The sequence below is a fragment of the Pogona vitticeps genome, chromosome 1 (genome assembly GCF_051106095.1).
Source record: "Pogona vitticeps strain Pit_001003342236 chromosome 1, PviZW2.1, whole genome shotgun sequence".
Classification (NCBI taxonomy): Eukaryota; Metazoa; Chordata; class Lepidosauria; order Squamata; family Agamidae; genus Pogona; species Pogona vitticeps.
In genome coordinates, this window is record NC_135783.1 from 35790962 (window position 1) to 35815220 (window position 24259).

Here is a 24259-nt window from a genome sequence, read left to right on the forward strand (position 1 = left end):
TATTCAGGATTGGCCTTGTGTTAGGCATTCCAGACAGGAAAATTGATCAGTGAGTCTAGTTTTGAAACATTTTAATTCGAAGGTTTTTCCAGCCATTCCTTAACTAGGATGCAGAGCTCAATTTGTCTTCCCCCGCCTTTCCTATGAAAGATGATGGAACCAACATTGTGAAAGGTGTTCCATAAAAGGTGTATTAGGTGTTGCTGTTAGTGCCACTGCCACTGTTTGGTCTCTTTAAGAAGATGATCTGTCTATGGGCATGAGGAACTTTGTGCCCATAGGTTTGTGCACAACAAGAGCCATGGTGTTTCAGGACGAGTTTTTTTTGTGGCCAGTAAAGGATATTTTCTTTGGGCTGTTTGACAGATTCAAGGACCACTGAAAGTACCCTCTTAACAGGCTAACTGCATTGCTCTTTTTTCTTAATCTGGCATAGTAGAGTTAGCATAACTCTAGCTAAAGATGCATTGGCTATAAGGAGCAACTTTGATCATAAATTTTGTCATCTCTGATTGTTTCATTTCTATTTGATTCCACCGCAAACCCTTCTTCTAGATATATCTAAAGATACAGTTAAACAGGCTTGATCACTGGATTTAAATTCTCCATATGAGCTCGTATTTGTAGAAACATGATCGTATGCTTGGTTAGGAATGTTTTTCTTTTTCTTTACCATAAATATGCATGCTGCTGTTTCTCATTTCTTCCCTTTATGACACAGAACTATCACATTGTTTTTTTAAAAAATGTTTCAAATGAATATTCAGTCTCTCCCTCCCTCCCTCCCTCCCTCTCCCTCTCCCTCTCCCTCTCTCTCTTCATTCCCCAAAGTTACTGTATTGTAATTGTATCTCATTAGCTCATCATTACATTACTATGTAAGCCATCAATTGCTTGATAGAAATTTATCTTGTTTTACATTTGTGGAAGGGAAGGACAACATTCAGAATATCTTCAGCTGACTATATAAAATAATGGTACCCAATTACTACCAAAGCAATACAGAAACTAGTACCAAAACAATATAAAATACTAGTACCAGTGTTTGGTAAAAATCACTACAAATATTCAGGAAGCCAATAAGTGAACTACACTGTAGTAGGAAAATAGTTTTGTTGTCCTTGCAGGCAGTGAAAATGTTAGAACAGTCATTTGGTTTTGCATTTCAACATTGTGTTATAATGCTGTATGTCTTTTTTTCCCCCTCCCAACACAGATACGCTCCCATTTTCAGTTTGGTGATCTCTGCCAGAGGACAACTGCTGCTTCATGCTGTCCCAGCTGGACACTAGGCAATTATATTGCTATTCTGAACAACAGATCTTCCTGTCAAAAAATTGTAGAGCGAGATGTTTCTCACACTCTGAAGCTGCTCCGTACGTGTGCCAAATACTATTATAATGGGACCCTGGGACCAGATTGCTGGGATATGGCAGCCAGGAGAAAGGACCAACTCAAGTGTACAAATGTGCCTCGTAAATGTACAAAGTACAATGCAGTTTACCAGATTCTCCACTACCTGGTGGACAAAGATTTTCTAAGTCCAAAGCCCGTGGACTATGACATGCCAGCTTTAAAGTACAGCATGCTCTTTTCTCCCACTGAAAAAGGGGAGAGCATGATGAATATATATTTGGATAACTTTGAAAACTGGAACTCGTCCGATGGAATCACCACCATCACTGGAATTGAGTTTGGAATCAAGCATAGCTTATTCCAAGATTATCTTCTAATGGATACTGTGTATCCAGCTATAGCCATTGTGATTGTTCTTTTAGTCATGTGCGTATACACAAAGTCCATGTTTATCACACTAATGACCATGTTTGCAATAATTAGTTCCTTGATTGTTTCCTACTTCCTTTATCGGGTAGTATTTAATTTTGAATTTTTCCCGTTTATGAACCTCACTGCACTGATTATTCTTGTTGGGATTGGAGCAGATGATGCTTTTGTCTTGTGTGATGTGTGGAACTACACAAAATTTGATAAGTCTCATGCTGCAACTTCGGAGACAGTCAGCATCACCTTGCAACATGCTGCCCTTTCTATGTTTGTTACCAGTTTTACCACCGCTGCTGCCTTCTACGCCAATTATGTCAGCAATATTACAGCAATCAGGTGTTTTGGTGTTTATGCTGGCACTGCCATATTGGTGAATTATGTTCTAATGGTTACCTGGTTACCTGCAGTTGTTGTGTTACACGAACGGTACCTACTCAATATATTCAATTGCTTCAGGAAGCCTCAGGCAAGGGGCTACAGTAACAAAAACTGCTGGACAGTGCTGTGCCAAATGTTCCATAAGGTTATTTTTGCCACCTCCGAAGCATCTAGGATATTCTTTGAAAAAGTGTTGCCATGCATAGTAATCAAGTTTCGCTATTTTTGGCTGGTCTGTTTCTTAGCCTTAACAGTTGGGGGTGCCTATATCGTGTGTGTGAATCCAAAGATGAAGCTCCCCTCCTTGGAACTCTCGGAATTTCAAGTGTTCAGGCCTTCTCATCCTTTTGAACGCTATGATGCTGAGTTCAAAAAGCTTTTTATGTTTGAACGTGTCCATCATGGGGAGGAGCTTCATATGCCTATCACCATTATTTGGGGGGTCTCTCCTGAAGATAATGGGGACCCCCTAAATCCTAAGAGTAAAGGCAAGCTGAAACTTGATGGTGCCTTCAATATTGCCAGCCCAGATTCACAGCTATGGATTTTGAAGTTTTGTCAGAAACTAAGGAATCAAACCTTTTTTTATCAAACAGAGGAGCAAGACTTCACAAGCTGCTTTATTGAGACATTTAAGCAGTGGATGGAGAATCAGGACTGCGATGAGCCGGCTCTTTATCCATGCTGCAGCCACTGGAGCTTTCCCTATAAACAGGAAGTTTTTGAGTTATGCATCAAACGAGCCATCATGGAGCTTGAAAGAAGCACAGGGTACTACTTAGATAGCAAAACTCCTGGACCTCGCTTTGACATAAATGATACCATTCGAGCAGTGGTACTGGAGTTCCAAAGCACCTACCTCTTCACCTTGGCATATGAGAAAATGCACCACTTCTACAGAGAGGTGGACTCCTGGATTTCTAATGAGCTTAGTACTGCTCCTGAGGGTCTAAGCAGTGGCTGGTTTGTCAGCAATCTAGAGTTCTATGACCTCCAGGACAGTCTCTCGGATGGGACTTTGATTGCCATGGGCCTTTCTGTTGCTGTTGCATTCAGTGTAATGCTGCTTACAACTTGGAATATAATAATAAGCCTTTATGCGATAGTCTCAATAGCAGGAACCATTTTTGTCACTGTTGGTTCTCTGGTTCTTCTAGGTTGGGAGCTAAACGTGTTGGAGTCTGTCACCATTTCTGTTGCAGTTGGCCTTTCAGTTGACTTTGCTGTCCATTACGGAGTTGCTTACCGCTTGGCTCCTGATCCTGACCGAGAAGGAAGAGTCATCTTCTCCCTAAGCCGCATGGGCTCAGCCATTGCTATGGCTGCCCTGACCACATTTGTAGCTGGAGCAATGATGATGCCTTCCACGGTTTTAGCATACACACAGCTTGGTACCTTCATGATGCTTATAATGTGCATTAGTTGGGCATTTGCAACCTTCTTCTTCCAGTGTATGTGCCGTTGTCTTGGACCTCAAGGTACTTTTGGTCAGATTCCTCTGCCAAAAGGATTCCAGTGTAGCGCCTTTTCCCAGGCATTGTCTGGAAACAAAAGAAATGGGGAACAAAACAAAACACATCTTGTCAATAAGTATCAGTTGGACCTTAGAGGTTCAAAACCAGATACAGAACATGAGCACGAGCACTATGAGTTAGAACCTTTAGCCTGCCATACCAATAATGGCATTGTCTCTGAAAAGAGAACCTTGGAAGAGACCCATACCTGCTCTGAGCTTTTCAATGGTAGGCTTGCAAACACACAGAGTGAGCCTAGTTCAGCTGCAACATCTTCCGGTGAGCAGGGTGCCTCTTGCCAGGGGTTGTGCCAAAATCAGCAGATCCTTTGCTCAGATGCACACAAGCCTGTGGGCATGAAATGGAGTCCTCACTCATGTCAGCCATTAACTGAAAATGTCTGCCATTGCTGCTCTCCTTCCTCTGGAAACATGCACATCCAAGGTTCTCTCGTCCCCATAAATATCCTGCATCATCCTTCTGATGGTTATGTGAATACTCTCCAGCATGTTCTCCATTGTAGCTGCCTACAAGGCAGGTTAAAAAGACTCCCAATTCAGAATTCCCTCCCCAGAAATGTTTTTCTCCACTCAGTTCAACATTTTCAACCCCACAGTCTTCCGAACACAGAAGACAATTTGAGAACTCTTCCCAAGGAGGCCAGTTCTTCCCCATTTCTCTGCAGAAGTCCTGGCTCGCTCATGCAACCTTGTTGTGAAATGGAGAAGAGCATGACTAATAATCAAAAGGGCTGCTGTAATCACTACAGAGATAAATGGGATGTAAACATCTCGGAAGTAAATGGAAATGAAAGTGGGGTTTCTGCACCAAGGCAAAGCAAGGAGGCTAAAGAAGAGGGTACCCAGGACTTACCACAAACTGCCCCAGGTCTGAAAGTTAACCAGAATGAATGGAAAGGTATAGAAAGTAATTCAGCAATAGAAGCTGATCATGGATCTTGCCCTGAAAATTCACAGTATTGTAACCGAACTGTAACAACCAAGTGCAATTCTGTTGAATGTCATATGCCAAACACTGAAGCCCATGTGCCTACTCTTTTAGCACATTCAGAACTTTCCAATGAAAGTTTGCTAATAAAAACACTATAATTAATCTTATGCTTGGTGGTTCTGTCTTCCTTTTTTTTAAAAAAAGCCTTCTCAAATACTCAAACAGAAGAACCTAGAGAAAAGTGAATATTTTGTACGTTCTATTAACATCTCTGAAGCTGATTATGCATTGCTCTCAGGAATGTCCAATGTTGCTTAATTTCAGATCTTGTGTGGATGCCAAAAGCATTCGAATTGTTATTTCTTCACCAAGGTAAAAAAATAAAACATTTTAAGCAGCTTTTCTCTGGGACTTCAGGAAGAAAACAGTAGTATTTGAGGTAACAAATATACATTCTCACTGAAATATTACCACCCTAACATTGTCTGTCTTAATTATTTAGGATCAGATAGAAACTTCTAAAGGATCAGGAAGTGTAACAAAAAGTGGACTAAACATTTTTTCTGACGTTACTATCAAAATAGTTTTTGGCACCATACGAAGCAATTTATCCAGTCTGCTTTCTGTTTTCCAGATTGTTTTACTTTTTTTATTCCTATATAAAAATATTACTTTCAATATGGCATCCAAATACAATAACTGTTACTTTGATGTCAGTGTTGTACAAAGTTAAGGAAAGGACCCATAATCAGAAACACGAATTTTATAAAAAGTATATGTCACTTCATTAATTCATAACTTTTAAAATGACAGTATGCCTGCAGTGCCCATTAATTCAGTGCCCATTCTCATATATTATGTTTTGGATATTAAATGTTCATTTTGTTTATTTCTTCACTTTTTGCTTTTCTATCACTATCTTTGGAGGAGTCTGTTTTCTTCCATCCTTTTTGACATAAATGAATGACAGAAGTGCCCACTTGAATAGTAATTAAAGCAATATTGTTACAAAACTACAGTATACTGTATGCTGAAACAAATCTAGTGTGTCTCAAAACGCCCCAAAATCCTATCTACACAAATGTTATCCCTATTGTTGTACACATAGACAATACATCCCCCAGGCAACACAGCACATGATATGTTTCCTTATATTGCAGCTAGATAGTTCAGTGGGTTAGATATCTGGTTGCGGGGCCGGAAGTTGAGTGTTTGATTCCCGACTGCCTCCTTGACAAAGACTGGATTCAGGGATGCATAAGGCCCTTTCCTGCTCTGCAATTCTAAGATGATGATGAAAAGCCTTCGAGAATACATTGATGATGAAAACTTGAAATCAGCTATCTGATCTTTTCAATATAATTGTCTCTTTTAGTTTCTATGCAGTGTAAATGCTGGTGTGTACTAACCTCGTGGTGTACTAAACGTCCCATTATGGGAATGTCTTCAGCCTGCAAAACTAAGCCTGCAGCCTTTCTTCATTCCATCTAAGATGTCAGGAGCAGGTCTGAGGAATAGAAGAAGGGTCTGTCCCGCATTTGCTGACTGGTTAAGGACACACTATCAACCCTTAAAATATTTTTTACTTCTCTTTTATAGTGTGCACATACAGAGTCCCACAGCTGCAAATAATACCATTCCCCCCATTAATCTGGTCCTTTTCAGCTGCAGAAATATGTTTGCCGTATACAGTATTGAGAAACGTTGTTGTTTTTAAAGTGCAGTCCTACAGGCAAAACAGGAGCACCTTTGAAGAGTAAAGGGAGAGCAATTTAGCTTTCCTGTATCAGTTTCTTACCCCCTGAAGAATTCCTCTGTCCCTTCTCTCTCTCTGTTTTGGTGAATGAAATGGAGAGTAAATTCAGGGTCACTTTCCTCAATCCCGCAACACTTTGACAAATATAGTTCTAGTCTTCCCTAGTAATCTTGTTATTTCATTAATAGTGATAATATGTCCATGTCATCAAATCCATTTTGAGTTATGGGAACCTTCAGAACTCAGTACTTAGAAGTAGTTTAACATTCCCTTATTCTGGGGGCATCTGCAGCTTGCGCAAGACCACATGTGCTGGCTCTTCTCTCAGGAGACATGGTGGGGAATTGGCCTCTAGTTCCGCAGCTGGATACCTAAACCACTGAGCAATCTAGATGGTTTGTGAATAAATATTAGTTGTGCTACTTTTTGTACTATAGTTTTTCCAGTGACCATGCTGTCCAGGGGTTGTAGTGCAAAAAAAAAGTTTTTCAAGCTGTCCAAAACAAAAGCAAACTAATAGTTGATGTGTATCTAGCTAGTTAACTGCTCATTCAATTTGTTTGGAATGGTATAGACCCCTCCAGGACTTCGGCTATGCTTGATAAATAATAATACAGATATGGCTGGCTGTACAGCTTATTGAGTTGGGCATCTGGCTCCAGAACCAGAGGTCACAATGGGAAATCAACTAGAGTTTGATTTCCTGTTCTGCTTCCTGGGAGGAGAGCCAGCCTTGTAGCCTTGAGCAAAATGCAGAGGAATGAGTAGACCACCTCTGAGTACCCTATACCCAGAAAGCCTGAAGATGGCTTATTATTAGAGATGGGAGCTTCATATTCAACTCCTGGAGGTGGCCAGTCTGATTAGATCCTCCCGAATTGGGTGTCCGCTTACTGCTTGTGGCACACAAGGCTGTCATCCTTCACAGCACGGCAGTCGTAGAAGCAGCCTGGCTGCGGCTTTCTCTGCCTCCCTCACTCCCTCTGCCTCTCTATGCAGCAGAGGAAGAGTTTAATTTGCCAATAACTTTAAGCTGCTTCACGATACTGGTAAATTGACAACGGGCTGGTGTAGACCAGAGTTAATTGAGATCCGTATGCCATTTCGATGCAAGGACTGTGTTACAGTAATGGCATACTGAACCTCCTAGCACCCATATTTTGTCCAAACAACTCACTCCAGTAATGCCATGCAGCCAAGACCATAAACTTGACAAAAGCCAAATATTTGTTATTAAAGACTGACCCAGCAGCTTGCGTTTTTAGACTCTCGTCATGGGGTGGGGGGGGGTTGTTACTATAGGCACCACCTGCAATTCCAGGTTTACCACCGGACCACTGCATTTTCCATGAACCCTAGGATCCTTGCTGATGTGCTTTATGTTAAGCAGTGGGGAAGGGAAGCCAGCCTTGTGGCATCAAGGTTCAGCTTACAAACACCCCTCCCAGTTTGGTTGACATGCAGGGAGTATCTAGCACAAATACTTATCACACAGTAAATACGATGTCTCTTGTGGCTTTTTTTAAAGTACAGTTCACTACTTCCACAATTACAGTACCACATGTTGACGTGTGCCGCAAAAAGCAAAGATCCTTGAGACACCCCTCCCAAAAAAAAAACACCCATTATCAAAAAATACTTGGATAACAAGTAATCCTTGACACATGCAAAGCTCTGCAGTGTAGATTATGCCCAAGTGTTTTCATTAAGCAATCATCTTGATTTCCTTTGCTTCCTGGCAATTAATTACACCTAAAACTTGATGTGTGAGACCATGCCAAAAATTATTGAGAAACTATTGGGTTGCTTTCAAGATTAGAGGAAATAACCTACACCCTTGTCTGGAGAAGTCGGGGCACCATCCCAGGCCTGATTTGTTTCCATATACAGTACAATTTTATCTACTCACTATATAGTTTTTACATCCTTTGGAGAGCAAAGGCTATAGCAGAACTCAACTCCAGCCCTGCTTCACCATTAGCACGGATGAAGTTCAGAAACTATTTCCTCCCCCCCCCCCTTTAGTTCTTTACAGGAGGAGATGGGGATTTGGATTGTTATCCCATTGGACCAAGTCCCTGCCAGGATTGGGTAAGCATTCTTTCTTTTTCCACAAAAAGTCATAAAGTGTTACACCATCCTTTGCCACACCCAGTGTTCTCTGAATGCCTCTCCCTGTGTAGCCAAAACAGCATCATCAACACATGCAGGAAGCTTATCAGCAAGCACAGGCAAATCCCAGGGTTTTCAGAAGAATCTTTAAAAGTGGACCATCCAAAACCATCCAGTGGTACCTGAATATGCTCAGTGGCTATAGAATTCAGAGAGTCTGTTGTGGAACAAAGCAAAAATCAGGCAAGGCAGTGGGATGGATTTGCATCTCCTGGGAGAGGGAATGATTGGCTGGCTAGAACCCTATTTCACACTGCAGTATTTGTGGCATGTCCCGCTTGTCTGTTGCCTATTACTTCTGGGACCATTTTTCTCAATAGGATTCTGTCTGAAATGAATCAGACAGATTTTTTTTTTCAAAGACTGCACTTTTTTTTCTACCAATAAAAGAAAATGCATCACACCCATGCACTGCATTCCTCAGCTAGCAAATTAAGTAGCCAAAGGCCGTATGATTTTTTGTTTGTTTAAGGCTTTGCCTCCAAAAAGAAAGACAACTGGGAGGAGACAGTCTAGCCATCCTCCACTACAAGGACAAAAGGGCTGTGGAGGCTGAACGTCTCCGTTTTCTGGAATTCATTATCAAACTGGCATGAGAGATGGGTGAGACAGGATGGAGAAAGAAGGAAGGATTTCAATTTATTCTATACCCCATGGGTAAAGCCTGATACCCTCACACTTCAATCAGATTCTTTGAGTCCCACTCTCTAAAGTATATCTAACTTTGGCTCGTACGATTTGTTCCACCAGTCAGGCCATGCGTTCTGATGGAAATGTAATGAAGAACTTAAAATCTCAGCTGCCTTGTGATAATCCAGTAAACGTATTGCCCAGTGCTAACATTTAAACAAGGTTGATGACAGAGTGATGGACTAGGACTCAGTAGACATGGATTCAAGTCCTTGCTTGGACATGAAGAGTCATGGGGAGGGGTGATGGAACTGGTAAAACCATTTCTTAAATTATCTTACTTTCCTTGAAACTCTTGTTAGGGCCACTGTAAGGCAAATCTGACTTGACAACACATAATGTTTAAACCTCACTGATTTTATTCTGGAGAAAAGGTCTAGAACAGATTCCTGATCTAGAGCAAGCCTTCCATTCTACACCCTGAGCATGGGGTTGGACTCAATGGCCCTATAGGCCCCTTCCAACTTCATAATTCTCTGTTTTCTCTGTGAATTGTCTTTTTAAAATGAGAAATTGAAGAAGATGCTGCTGCAACGAGGTTTCAAGCAAGATCATGCTTGTATCCAGAAGCAGAAATTGACATTCAACTTTTATTTTTGCCTATGTCGATGACCTCATTGTGGCTACTCAAAGGGAACAGGAATACATCTGGGGACCCAAGGTTGGGAACTATTGTTTCATATAAAAGCAAAAGCTCTTTCCAATAATTCACCAAGACTGCCTACAGTCATAAGATAAGAAAAAAGTTGATTGAAACAAAATAGTTTAGATTTAGATTTAATCATGCTTAGACTTGTTGAAATTAAAAGGGACTGAAATTAGTCATAACCAAATTAAGTCATGGATTTCTATAGCTGTGTTCTAAATATGACCGAGTCTGAATCCAACCTCATAAAACTTGTCTAGATAAAATCAATTCAAGAGTTAAAGCAACAAAAAAGTAAAGGAGCAGCCAAAGTGTACATATATGTCAAGCATATGTTTCCATTTGAGTTCCTATATCCATTCCTAGAAACTGAATTGGCATAAGTAGGTGCTCCGATTCCAGCCTGGTGTGTAGTCCATGCAAAGCAAAGTGAAGCAAAGCGTGCTGCTTATATACCGCCCCATAGTGCTTCAAGCACTCTCTGGGTGGTTTACAAGTTAATTATGCAAGCTACACATTGCCCCCCCAGCAAGCTGGGTACTCATTTTACCGACCTCGGAAGGATAGATGGATGAGTCAACCTTGAGCCGGCTACCTGGGATTGAACCCCAGGTCGTGAGCACAGTTTTGGCTGCAGTACAGCGGTTTAACCACTGCGCCACGAGGCTCATTATGCATTTCAAAAGAGAACTTAGACACCTAGTATAGACTTTTTAAAATGGTCTAAAACAAAAAAACAAAGATAGGCTGTATGCATGCAGCTCCTCAGGAGAGAAAGAAACCAAAAATACAATCAACATTTGTTGACAGGATCTGGGATGATGTTTACAGTGCTATAATTTGATATAAGAAACATAGTGCACTTATTATATATTGGGGAGTACTAAACACCTTGAATAAAAACTTTAGTATGCCCCATGACTTAATATAACACCTAGCAATATTTAGTTTATGGACACTTAAGTAAGAGAAATGTGCTCTTGTAACTTCTTTATTTAACACTTCATCATCCCCACACATTCCAAAAAAAACCTTGTAAATTTAGTTTTGTTATTTTATGCAGGAGAACTTAAAATAAGAAATGAGGGTGACTCATGCCAAATATTTGTTCACTTTCTTCTCCATCCAGGATTCTCCCACCTCCAGAACAATTCATAACTCATCACTGGATATCTGGCATAAATCCCAGTGTGCAATTGATTAAATTAGAATGGGGACGTTTCTTTCAAAATACATTTGGAACACATCTCATTCAGCCAGATGGAAATGGAAGTCAGTCCAAGAAAAATCTCTCTGTGTGTACTGCATCATGTACAGCACAGATTTAAGTTATATGTGTGTGTTTGTGTGTGTGTACACACACACACATATAACACACACATATATAACCAAGGGACGGACGGACGGACGGACGGACGGACGGACGGACGGACGGACGGACGGACGGACGGACGGACGGACGGACGGACGGACGGACGGACGGACAGACAGACAGACAGACAGACAGACAGACAGACAGACAGATAGATAGATAGATAGATAGATAGATAGATAGATAGATAGATAGATATCTGTGTTGCGCTTCCTGGAAGAAGAGCCAGCCTATGTAACCTTCAACAAGCTGGAGAAAATGCCCCCAGAAAGAGGGAAAGGGTTGCTGGCTTTCTCTGTATATATTTACCATATACAGTATTTTTTTTACTTTGGGAAGGAAAATCCCCAATACACTCTAGTAAGAAAGCATTTTATTACTAATTATGCAAAAATATGTGGTTTTAAAATTTGCATGTTTTAAATATCTTCCCTCCATTTCTCTTTAACATGTGTATGTCCTCACAGACAAAAGGAGAGGCTCTTACATTACCAGATACTCCAACAGACAATATTATGCCCTGAAAATTGGTGGGTTTTCTATGTACAAGGCCTTTTTGTTGTCTAAGCCAGGAACATTTAACACACCTGCCGTTTGAAGTGGTATAATTTTAAAAAATGCTGATCCATTTGATATGCTGTTGTGAGGAATGTTTGATGTATTTAATGTTCAAAACATTTCTACTGGGGTGGGCAAAATATGACTCACAGGACACCTTTTCTGTCTCTCTCTCTCTCTGTCTCTGTGTCTCTCTCACTCCGTCGCTCTCACTCTTTCTCACATACACAGTGCCAGGCTTAACAGGGTCTATGCCCCCACCCCCACAAACTAGGGCTCCCCCCCCCAATTAAAATGTTTGTCTCATCCTGCAGGCCTGTAAGAGTGGTGGAAATTGCACTGAGAAAGGGGTATAGGTTCCATCAGGTGAAAAAACACCCACATTCAATATCAGAAGTATATCTGTGGTTATTTCCGGTTTATTATTATTATATTGCACTTCTTATCTCTTGGCCTTGCTGGTCCATGGTGACTGACCAAAGAGTCAAGCCTAAAAATCAGGAGTCAAGTCCTAAAACTCTGCTGGTGATATGCCATGTTGGCAAAATCACTGATTTTTTAATTTTAGGAAGCAAATTAGCAACTATTGGCAGCTTTTTCAAATAGCAACCAAAGATTTTGGAATAACCCCTTTTACTGAAATTAGTATTGGTTAGAAGAGGACCTGGTGATGCTTCCAGAGGCTTTTCATTTCTAGTGTTGATGTTTGGCACTTCATAATTTTTATACTTTCTAGGTTGCTTGTGGATAGAACTCCAACTTTTATCAGATATGTTTTTCCTTGTTGCTAATCCAAAATATAATATTCTGCTTATTAAAATTAACTATTTTATCTGTGATGATTTGCTTTTCCCAATATATGAGACCCAGCAGAAAGGCAGCATAGAAATGCAGTAAGTAAGTGAGTAAGTAAGCAAGCAAGCAAGCAAGCAAGCAAGCAAACAAACAAACAAACAAAAGGTGGACAAGCCATTTCTGCATCAGAGTTTGCCATTCTCTAGGGATTGTTTATTTTTAAATAGGATAATCATATTATCAAGAGTCATCTAGCCAAACAGAGTTTAAGGACAGACTGAACTTTGTTTCCCAAAATCAGAGTAATTGCTATCATTTGAGTTGTCTGATCTGTAACATACTGTACATGGGTGTGGAAACAGAAAGCCAGTGTGTTGAGTAAAGAATAGATGTCCCCCCTCTTTTTTTTTTTTTTTTTTTGCCATGAAGATTGTACAAAGGACAGAAAAAGTATTAGTGAAATGGTGCTATAATTATGCTGATTTTAATCTTTACATTCAGAACCATTTGTCTTTGCTTGTCATTATAATCCTAAAAAGGGTCCTGTTATGACCAAAGACACGCGCGCACACACACACACAGAGGTACATCCTCCCCCCTTCCCACACATTGTTTTTGTACCTTTAAAAATATTCAAAAGAGCAAATAGATAAATGGGAGGAAGAAACAGAAACAGATGGAAGAAAGCAATGGAATCCATTTTTATTATAAAATGACTCATAGTCATGAATTTGAAAAGGGTGAAGGCAACTGCCTGAGACAACAGGAATGTTATATGCTTAGCAGTTAAGGGCAAACCTTAGGATTGTTATTCACATCTGCTTGTGTTCAAATATTCTCTACATTTCAACATTCCACCATCACTTATTTTATTACAGAGTAGATAACAAAAGTGTTAGTTTCTTTATAGTTGGTTTAAAGTGTTGTGCAAGTGCTTTCTAAGCTCATTTAATAATTTAGCTCATTTAATAATAATTCCTCTGCTTAGGGGGTTCCCCCCCACCCATCAAGTTCTTTCAATCTGTTTAGCTCTTTATACTTTGCTTGGAAATGTATATGATTTGGGATTTGGTATGGAAGAATAATACTTCTGCAGCAATGTTGTCCATATGTGTTATAATACTAAATTGGAAGAATATGGCATCCTCATTTATATTACTGTTTAAGAGTCCAATTTTTCATACATCACCTGCACCATCAGTTGTGGAAAGATAGTCGTAGGCAGTCTTGTGTTTTAAGTTTCATGTAGTGTGGTTACAGTACTTTCTTTCTACAATGAAAACCTAGCTAGGCATTACAAATCTGAAAGTGCAGCAATCTTGACTCCTGTGCTGGCCAGGGAAGTTTGAAGAGAAATTGTAGCTACATTCATCTCAACATGCCTGAATTTCCAAAGTGCAGGCAGAACCCCAGATAATGCAGGTCTCTAGATAGCCCACAAAACCATAGCTATATTCATTCAATGTGCTTAAACGTACCACCTCTTTTCAATATACTGTAGCTGGGAAAAGTTATTTCTGAATTACATCTCACAACATCTACCAAGCAGCATGGCTGCTGGCCATGTTGTCTGCTGAATTCTGAATATTACAGTCCAAAAACTATGTTTTCCAAATTGTGCATTCCAGACATTCTTAATCAACACAAGAAGGCCAAGGATGGAGACTGCGATCAAGGACAGTTCATGCCTTCTATCTGTACATTCAATTCTATTATCCCTATTTGGACCTGTGAGTTATCAAGGTCAGTTTTATTTGTACACTGCTTTCCCACATGAATGTTTCCAAAGCAGTTCACAATCTTGGCAATGAATAACAATAGAAATTCACACAATAAAATGATTATAAATGTCCATAATGTCAATAAATTTATTTATTCATTCATTCCACTTATACACTGCCCCATTAGTGTGAACACTCTTGTGGGTGGTTCACAACATAGAATAAATCATGCAATAAAAAACCCACCGTGTATAATAAATAGAATAAAAAACCCTGCCATGAGCTAAAGCAATAAACCTACCTTTAAATAGAATTACACAAATTAAAACATATATAAACATCTCAGGTCAATAGTTCAATGCTAGTAGAAGGCAGCTTTATATGATTCCATTTTGATTAGCTTCCTAAAAACTATGATGGATGGTGCCTGGAGAACCTCTGTAGGAAGCTTATTCTAAAGGCAAGGAGCCACCACCAAGAAAGCTCGGTTCCTGGTGCTAGCTCTTTTGGACTCCTTGGCTGTCACATTTTTTAACATCAAAGGATGTGAGGAGTGGGTGGGAAAAGTAGCTATTTTGTGAGAGATGTCCCACCAAATGCATAATTAGAAAAGGTCAATCTGTGTGTGAAGAAAGACTGTTTAAAGAAATTAAACAAGAAAGTGAGCCGTCCCCTCCTTCTTCTACTCAGGCAAAAGAGATCAACAGAGAAGCAAGTGCATTACACACAGGAATTGTTAACATGACTTGGGGGTCAGTCCAAACCACTGAAGAAGAAGATAGAGAAAAAAAACGGAAATAAAGCAACCAATAGAAGAGAGCCTCCTGATAACGGAAGAGTGGGAGTAAAAGGCAGGAATAGGGATGAGTTGGGGGTCATTAACAAGCTTAGCGGCAGTGGAAGAGAAGGAGAAAACGAAGTCTGATGGAGAAAGAGTGCAAAGAGAGTAAGATTGGGATAAAGCCGGATCTAAAAACACGAATTTAAACCTTATGCCTTTGATATACCAAGAAACTCCGAGCAAGGGTTTGAGAGTCCCTTATAGCAGAGGTTGTCAACCCCTGGTCCATGGCCCAGCACCAGTCCACGGCCAGAGCCTGACTGGGCAATGAAGACTGACTTCCCGCCCCACCCCCTGTGCGCACTAAGGCATTAATATTTAGACATTAATGTGTTAACCGCTGGCAACAAAAGTGAGTACACCCCTAAGGGACAATGTCCAAATTGGGCCCAAGTAGCCATTTTCCCTCCCTGGTATCATGAAACTCATTAGTGTCACAAGTCTCAGGTGTGAAGGGGGAGCAGGTGTTATCGCTCTCACTCTCTCAGACTGGTCACTGGAAGTTCCACATATCACCTCTGGTAATGAACTATCTGAGGATCTGAAAAAATGAATTGTTGCTCTACATAAAGATGGCCTAGGCTAAAAGAAGATTGCCAGAAACCTGAAACTGAGGTGCAGCACGGTGGCCAAGACCATACAGCAGTTTAACAGGACAGGTTCTACTCAGAACAGGTCTCACCATGGGCGACAAAAGAAGCTGAGTGCCCGTGCTCAGTCTCATATCCAGAGACTGACTTTGGGAAATAGACGTATGAGTGCTGCCAGCATTGCTGCAGAAGTTGAAGGGGGGGGGGCAGCCTGTCAATGCTCAGACCATACGCCACACACTGCATCAAATTGGTCTCCAGGGCTGTCCTCCCAGAAGGAAGCCTCTTCTAAAGATGATGCACAAGAAAGCCCGTAGACAGTTTGCTGCAGAGAAGCAGACTAAGGACATGGATTTCTTGGTCCAATGAGACCAAGATAAATTTATTTGGTTCAGATAGCATCAAGTGTGTGGTGGCAACTATTTGAGGAGTACAAAGATAAGTGTGTCGTGCCTACAATCAAGCATGGTGGTGGTCTGGGGCTGCATGAGTACTGCCGGCACTGGGGAGCTACAGTTCATTGAGGGAACCATGAATGCCAACATGTACTATAACATACTGAAGCAGAGTATTGGAGACTGGGCCGCAGGGCAGTATTCCAACATGACAACGACCCCAAACACACCTCCAAAACAACCACTGCCTTGCTAAAGAAGCTGAGGGTAAAGGTGATGGACTGGCCAAGCATGTCTCCAGACCTAAACCCTATTGATCATCTGTGGGGCATCCTGAAATGGAAGGTGGCTCTGTGATGGTTCTCATGGAGGAGTGGAAGAGGACTCCAGTGGCAACCTTTGAAGCTCTTGTGAACTCTATGTCCAAGAGGGTTAAGACAGTGCTGGAAAATAATGGTGGCCACACAAAATATTGACACTTTATGCCGAATTTGGACATTGTCATTTAGGGGTGTACTCACTTTCGTTGCCAGCGGTTTAGACATTAATGGCTCTGTGTGGCTTTATTTTGAGGGGAGGGCACATTTACACTGTTATACAAGCTGTATACACACTGCTTTACATTGTAGCCAAGTTCATTTTTTCAGTGTTGTCACATGAAAAGATATAGTAAAATATTTATAAAATGTGAGGGGGCGTACGCCTGTGATATACTGTAGATAGGTAGATAGGTAATGGATAGATAGATAACAAATTGTATGCTAGTATGGAGATGATTTTATCCATTATACCGATGTCTGGCTTTGCTGTCAACGTTGGCTCCTTCCAAACCCTCCACTGTGCTATATAGTCCGTCCATGCCAACACCATCACCTGCTTCTCATTAAATAAAATAATGATGGTAAAATGATTAAGTGGTTTTCTCCTCCCCACGCCCTCTCCATGCTTTTTTTTCTCTCTCTCTCCTCTGGGTGAGGAGAAACCATCTGCACATAATAACCAGTTTCCTTATACTTTCAGGGAGGGGGGGCGGGTCTAATTACTTACATTTTAAGTGACTTTACTCTAGAAATAGCCATGTAAGCACGTAGACTCCACCATAAAAGTTTGAAAATTCAGTAAGTGGAGCACTGACATGAATAAAAAGTGAGTAGAAAAAAATTGCATAGATCTAATTGTTTTGCACCATGTTTGTGAGTCCATCTTGTCAAAGAGAAAAGTATCTTAATGAAGACAATCTCTCATACGCAGAGGAAAAGGAAGAAGTGGGGTTTAAACTAAGATATTTTAATGGTTGGATATACAAGCCCTGAAGCAAGAATTTGAGACAGCTCAGTGGGTGACCTGGACAGCTTGGATCCACAGCCATCAGTTATTAGGCCAATAAAAAGAAAAAGTGTTGCCCCAGAGCCAAGCACATGTTAAAGATACTTGTGACATTTGACATGTTTAAAAGGTTTATTTCCTCCCTCCCTATTATTTTAGAAGGCACTTGAGAGTACACAGAGCTTTGAAACATTATATTTTGGACTACAAATCCTAGAATTCCCAGTGGTCTTGCTGCCTGTGGGACTCTACTCCATGAAAAGCAACTTTAGTAGGCTCTGACATTATGGATTTTTTGAGCTTACTGATCTGTTTCTCAAATACAGCCCTCTTAATACCTGTTTTTACAATGCCAACCTTTACAACGTTTGTTCTTATTGTGCCAGTGGCAGGAATCAACAGGAACATGTACAATGGCTCAGCCCACCCCTCACTATAATGGCTCTAGTCCATCTGCAAGGGACATCTGCAAGTGTGGGAGCTTGAGGACCACGCTCCTTGGATTCACTGTAATCTAGCGGCATATCTGCTAATTATGTTCAGCTGCTTTTTGAAATACAAAACAAACACATTCAGGTTTCCGAAAAGCATATATACACAAGGACAAGAATAGGGGCACGATACTTGGCTGCCCCTTTCTTTTGGACTTTTAAATTGTTCATATGTAGAGGGTGACTCTCAGAGGTGGAGAGCTTCTTCTGTCTTTGGAGGTTCTCCAGAATCTCCAGATGATTTTAAAATTTGAAAGGGATCTAAATTTTAGAATGGATCTAGTAATATCCATACATGGCAAATATACCATCCTATGCTTATCCCTACGCCTTTCTCATGTGCAAAGGCTTTATATTTTGCACATACTAAAAAGGGCTATTTTAATATTACTTTTCAATCCTATTCTTAGCATGGTTTATAAGACAAACATTAAGATAAAAATGTAAACACCATCAAAACATAAGTAGCTGAATGCCACAAAACAGAATGAAAAAGGTGAAAACTATATGTTTATTTTACTTTAGTTTAGGGCTTGTCTACACAGTTTAGTTCAGTTTAGTTTAGTTTAGTTTAGTTTAGGGCTTGTCTACACAGCTCAACTGGAGTAAGCTTGAGCGGGTTAAACAGGGCTACTTAAGATTGAGTAGAGGTCCAATATCCCATTTGGTGTGGTCCTTGTATTCAAATGGTATTTGCACCTCAAGTGTACCTATTTGGACTACCTCCCTTAAGAAAAGAACAACAAAAAAAATCTCCTTCCTTGCCTCTTCCTCTCTTCTCTCTTTTTTTAGGCAATATAGCACATCAGTGCTGGCCTAACAGACTTTAAAAAAAAAAAAAACCTAAACTTTGCTTCCTTCCTCTGTCCCTCCAAAGAGGGGTCAGAGAAAGTGTTTATTTTCCCAGTCTCGTGAAATGGCTAAGCTTTCTTTTTAAGTCATTTCATGATATTGGGAAATTGAAGGGAAAAGGAAATTTAAAGCCACATGCTCTACTTTGGTTTGTTTCCAGCAATTACACATGCTGGATATAAATCAAAATAGAATAATCCCACCTGCACCAAACAACAACAACAAACCAGTAGCCCCTGACAGGAACCCATAAAATTGCAAATAGAAGCGCTCTGGTGATGGGCTGGTTCACGCTAGCAATTACATCATTTGATCACTGGCAAAAGAAACGAACCAGCCTTTCCCTACTATGGACCAAACAGCAGGACAAATGCCTGTTTATTTATACCCTTTGTTTAATTTAGCTTAGTTCAGTTTGTCTTGTTTTGTTTTGTTTGCCTGACACCAAAAATATAGGTGCCTAGTAAACCTTTCTGGGGAGAACACAACTCACCCCCTCCTTTAAGAGTGCCTTTTCTCTGGTTGCTAATTTTCTTTTAATTATACCACCTTTCTCCTTAAAAAGGACCAGCTTAAATTATTAAAAAGACAATATTTGAGGCTAACAACAGTAAGTATACAAATACTAAAAAAAAGATTGAACAAATACCACACTAAAGCATAGTGTGAGACAGGAGGCGAGGGGGTGTCCCACTCCCTGGAGAGCCGTCCTCCGTACTGAAGAGAAGGAGATACAAACCCAGCCTGTCCCAACACTTAAAGAGACAGAGCAGCGAGGGACAAAGACAGATGAGAAGGGGAAATGCAAAGACTGACCATTGAAAAGGCTCAGGGAGAAATGGCAGGAAAGGAGCAGAAGAAGAGGGTGGGGATAGAGGCGGGAACGGCAGAGATAAAAAGGAGGGAAGACCAGTTACCGCCAGGCTGGGAGTGGGTATGGATGGAAGACCCATGGACTGGGGCTTGGGAGAGGCTGAGAGTACCCAAAGAAGAAGCCGATTATATTGAAAAAAGGGAGATTCCACCCCTTCTGGGGAGAGGCGGAGGCTAAAGAGTGGAGAAGGGAGCTTAGAGAAGAGAAGGAGAAAGGAGAGATTGGAATGGAGGATAAGCGAGATGAGGAGGAAGGGGTTCAGAGAGGACCTGGAAGGATCCTACATCAGAAGAATGTCCCGTGTGGGATGATGGCCGGGATGATGAGACCATGCCCTTGGCAGGACAGGTTATAACCACCAATATCTTTACAGACTGGCCAGGTCTCTGGAATTCTGGTGAGAGAAACCCGTTCTTGGAAGACAATTGGAAACCCCTTCAGGACCCGTTGGCGGAAGGAGAAAGGCAATGGAATCATGTTATGGACTCTGGTTATTTGTTAAACATTCCAATAAATATTTCACGTGTTTCCAAACAACAAAAATCTCTTGATTTCTTTGAAGCAAGGAAGGAGCCTAAATTCGAGCCCTCACACATGGTAAACAAAAGCAACACTAAAACCACATTCAAAGCACTAGGGTATAACATCCATTTGAAAACCCCCACTCAGGCAGCCAGAAATTAAGGGGAAGCTTGCTTGACAGGAAAAGTATTCGCCTGCTTGCGAAAGAACAGCAAAGATGGTGCTGGCCTGGCCTCCTGTGTGTGTCTGTGTGTGGAGAAGTTCTAAAGTCTGCCCCCACGAAATGCACCTGTAAAAGTGGTGAGACCAAGATAAAGGCTTATCCTGGTGATCTAACCACCCAATCTGGCTCACAAAGAGAGACACAGTCTTGAGATAGTGTGGACCCACTTTCGTGAACAAAATTAGCTATGAGGTTAGTTTATACAAATCATTTATACCCCTGTAATTTTTTTCCCATCAAGAATTCCCAGGGAAATTCTCTTAGCATCCAGGCACTATTTCTCTTATCTTGCTCTGCACGACTTCTTCCCCATGCGTTCCTAGGCTTTTCGACCTTCTTTAAAACCTTGGTTTAGTCTTCGTATTGTTCTATTCCACTAGCAGAGAATTGCATTATGGTGCTTCCTATATGTAATGGATGTCCACAGTGGGGACCTTCCGGCAGGAGGCTTTCAATTCCCCTGTTGGAAGCTTTCAGTTCAGGAGTATACCGGATACCTTGCAATTGTGGCCAGGTACTGTATATATTGGTACCACAAAACAAAGCATCCACACCAGAATCAAAGAATATGAGAGACACTGCCAGAAAAATCTGCAGTAGCTGAACATGCCCTAAAACAAGCTGGACATGAAATTCTATTTCAAAATACTGAAATACTGGACAACACCAGCAATCATTACGTCAGACTGCACAGGGAAACCATTGAAATCCACAAGCACCAGCAGAACTTCAACAAAAAAGAGGAAAGTTTGAAACTCAACAAAATTTGGCTCTCAGCTCTCAAAAATACAGTGTGCAAAAGGTCAACGAACTCTACCCAGCCACAAGGACCGGGGATCACTACACACAAAAGACCAGCTAATGACACCCATTAATCAGTGACAGATAATCTCTCCTCATCACAACAATACACCCACAACAAGACACATTAATCACCCATCTCCTGAAAAAGGACAAAAGCCTATTTCACAGCCATAAATACTCCACTCCCAAGCAAACTACACCAGAGCACAGAGTGCTGTCCTCTGAAGATGCCGGCCACAGAGACTGGCGAAACGTTAGGAAGAACAACCTTCAGAACACGGGCAAAGAGCCCGAAAAACCCACAACAACTTTCAGTTCTCCTTTGCTTTTTCATTAGAAAGATCACTGATATTGGCACAGGATGGATGGCAATAGGGCAGGCTCCAGGAAGGCAGCATTCCCTCCCCCCCAGGAATGCATGTGGGTGCCCTGTATGGAAGAGCCCTGTGCTTGTCTGAGTGATGACAATCAGATAAACTGGGGGCAGAATGACCATCATAATTCATATTATGGAATTCATGTTCTGGATCAACTTGGAGGGGGGCTGAGCTAATTATTTTGATGAAGTCCATTCTCACAAATGAGGCTTAAATCAGTGTTTGAGCTTATTTCCTACATCTGTAATTTTGAATGTCAAAGGAGCACTTGCTGGAAAGCGGATCAAACTGGCTCTGAGAGGCCAATGTTCTACTACATTAGTTATCAACAGTCCCAATTAAATGTATTTATTCAGTTAAAACACTGGTTCTTAACCTTGGGTTACTCGGGAGTTTTGGACTGCAACTCCCAGAAGCCTTCCCCACTAGCTATGCTGACTGGGGTTTCTGGGAGTTGCAGTTCAAAAGCATCTGAGTAACAAAGGTTAAGAACCACTGAGTTAAAACATTTCTACGGCACTGTTCTCCTTAAGAAGGAGCAAAGGCAGCTTACATCATTCAAAGACAGTATTTACAGCAAAAAAAAGAATAAGAATACACATACTGTACTAAAAAGGATAAAACAAATGCTACAGCAAAAGACAGTAAACAGAAGCAACATCAAAACACATTCAACACAGTAAGACACAAGAATCTATTTAAATATCTCCCTCAGGCAGGCAGTCGGTAATCAAGGGGAAACTTCCTTGAAGAGAAAGTTCTTCACCTGCTTGCAGAAGGACAGCAAAGATGAGTCCAGTCTGGCCTCCACTGGGAAGGAGTTCCAAAGCTTGGGGGCAGCAACAGAGAGAAGGCCCTCTCCTGTCTCCCCACCGAACGCATGACGATCTTAGCACCTGAGCAGGCTCCTAATGTGGGACACAATCCTTGAGACAGCTTGGACACAAGCTGTTTAGGGCGCTATAGGTTAAGACCAGGTCTTTGAATTGTGCCTGGAAACGGTTTGACAGCCAGTGGAGCTGCCGTAACATGAGGGTTATGTGATCCCTGTGGCCAGCTCCAGTTAGCAATCTCACTGCCGCATTTTGGACCTGCTAAAGTGTCCAAATAGATTCCAGAGGCAGCACCACAGAGTGTGCTTTGCAGTAGTCCAGCCAGAATATAAGTAAAGCATATGTCACTGTGGACAGATCAGACCTCTCCTGGAATGGCCGCAGCCGGTGCGCTAGTTTTAATTATGCAAAAGGACTGACCACTGCTGAATCCTGAACATCCATAATATTTATAATATTACTTCTAAATCACCCTTAAGAGAAAAAGCCAAAGTTGTTGAGATTTAAAATCCAAGAATAACCCTGAAAAGATATAGTGCCCAAAATAGCGTAATTGTCTCTGCTCAGGAGCCAGGATGTCCTGCACAGGATCATTCCATGGTGAAGGGTCATTTTCTAGGCTAGCTTACAGTAACTGGAATTGTTTTTGTCGACTTGAAGGAGGAGCAGCCCTGTGACCTGCATTTGAACTGACCCTTTAAGAATAGGAAGAGGTGAAGTGCTAGCAGGGGGCAAAAAGTCATCCAGGAAGTGGAGGATGCAGGAGAGATGTCAGGAGAACATAAACAGGTTAGTGACCAGTGTCATTTCTTTCAGTGTCTATGCAGTTTACTAGTGTGTACTGAATGTTTACTTAAATCAGGGGTGAGCCAAGTATAGGCTTCCAGGTGTTACTGGACCACAACTCCCATCAGTCCTAACCAGCATAGCAGAGAGTGACAGATAAGGGGAGCTGTGTTTCACCAACATCTGGAGGGCTGCCTTTTGCTACCCGGCCAAAATACTGGGGTGCTCTGTTGACCCAGGTAGTACAGCATAGGAAACAGAGGTCACAGTTCTATCAACCTCACTGTGAATTTCGTTGTATGTGTATATACTTACAATGACAATAAATTATTATTATTATCTGTGACAGCTATGAACATAATATAACCTTGACTTTTATTGTGGAACCTCTTTCCTTTATTGTTAGAAATGCATTATCTGAACTCCAGAAAGACTACAGTAGAACCATAGTATCCACAGGGGATTGGTTCCAAGCCCCCTCCCCCAGAGGATGCCAAAAAACAGAAGTATTGAATACAGTATATAAATTCTATAAATACATTCAATGGTGTCTGGGTCCCTCTGGTCGCCATTTATGGTAAATACACCCTGGAAACATATGTATTGGGGGTTATTTAGTATTTTCAGCCAACAAATTAGTGAATCAGTGGATACTGGTCCTGCGGATAAGGAGGTCCTACTGTATTTTGTTCTGATTAAGTTTTTGATTCTTGGAATTGCTGCCACCTGTTCCTGGGTGACCTTTCATGGTTGCTATATAGTTGACCAGACAGATTTTTATTATTATTATTGTTAGTCTAATTGGGAAACACATACATCAGCTGAATACACTTCAATTTTTTGGGGAAAGTACCCTTGTCCTTGCCAAATTGCCTTGGGTTTTGCCACTTTACATCTCTTTTTCAGAAAAAGGAGGGGTACAAATAACGTAATATATTTATGAGCCGTGCCCTGCAACACAGTAATTTGTGTTAACAAACAAAATCTTGTCATTGAGAGTAAGGTCT

General features: G+C 41.2%; 2 protein-coding genes and 2 long non-coding RNA genes across 10 annotated transcripts in view; 2 read left to right on the top strand and 2 right to left on the bottom strand.

Annotated features, from left to right (window-relative positions):
- DISP1 (dispatched RND transporter family member 1) overlaps positions 1-4795 on the top strand; it is a 116731-nt gene extending 111936 nt beyond the window's left edge. For all 7 annotated transcript variants that reach the window (XM_020786621.3, XM_020786619.3, XM_072990671.2 and 4 more), the window contains exon 8: positions 1217-4795. In XM_020786621.3, coding sequence (XP_020642280.3) covers positions 1217-4786 — 3570 coding nt within the window. In that variant the 3' untranslated portion in view covers positions 4787-4795. The remainder of the gene's footprint in view (positions 1-1216) is intronic.
- LOC144585798 (uncharacterized) overlaps positions 1-24259 on the bottom strand; it is a 338116-nt gene that overhangs the window by 242279 nt on the left and 71578 nt on the right. The window lies entirely within an intron of this gene.
- The window catches only part of TLR5 (toll like receptor 5), an 83433-nt gene continuing 59830 nt past the window's right edge, over positions 657-24259 (bottom strand). Inside the window, exon 2 of the transcript XR_013540354.1 lies at positions 657-3704. The gene's annotated coding sequence lies outside the window, so the exon portion shown is untranslated. The remainder of the gene's footprint in view (positions 3705-24259) is intronic.
- LOC144585797 (uncharacterized) lies at positions 8509-22369 on the top strand. The gene is made up of 2 exons (XR_013540357.1): positions 8509-14360; positions 20081-22369. It is a non-coding gene; the product is annotated as an uncharacterized LOC144585797 (long non-coding RNA).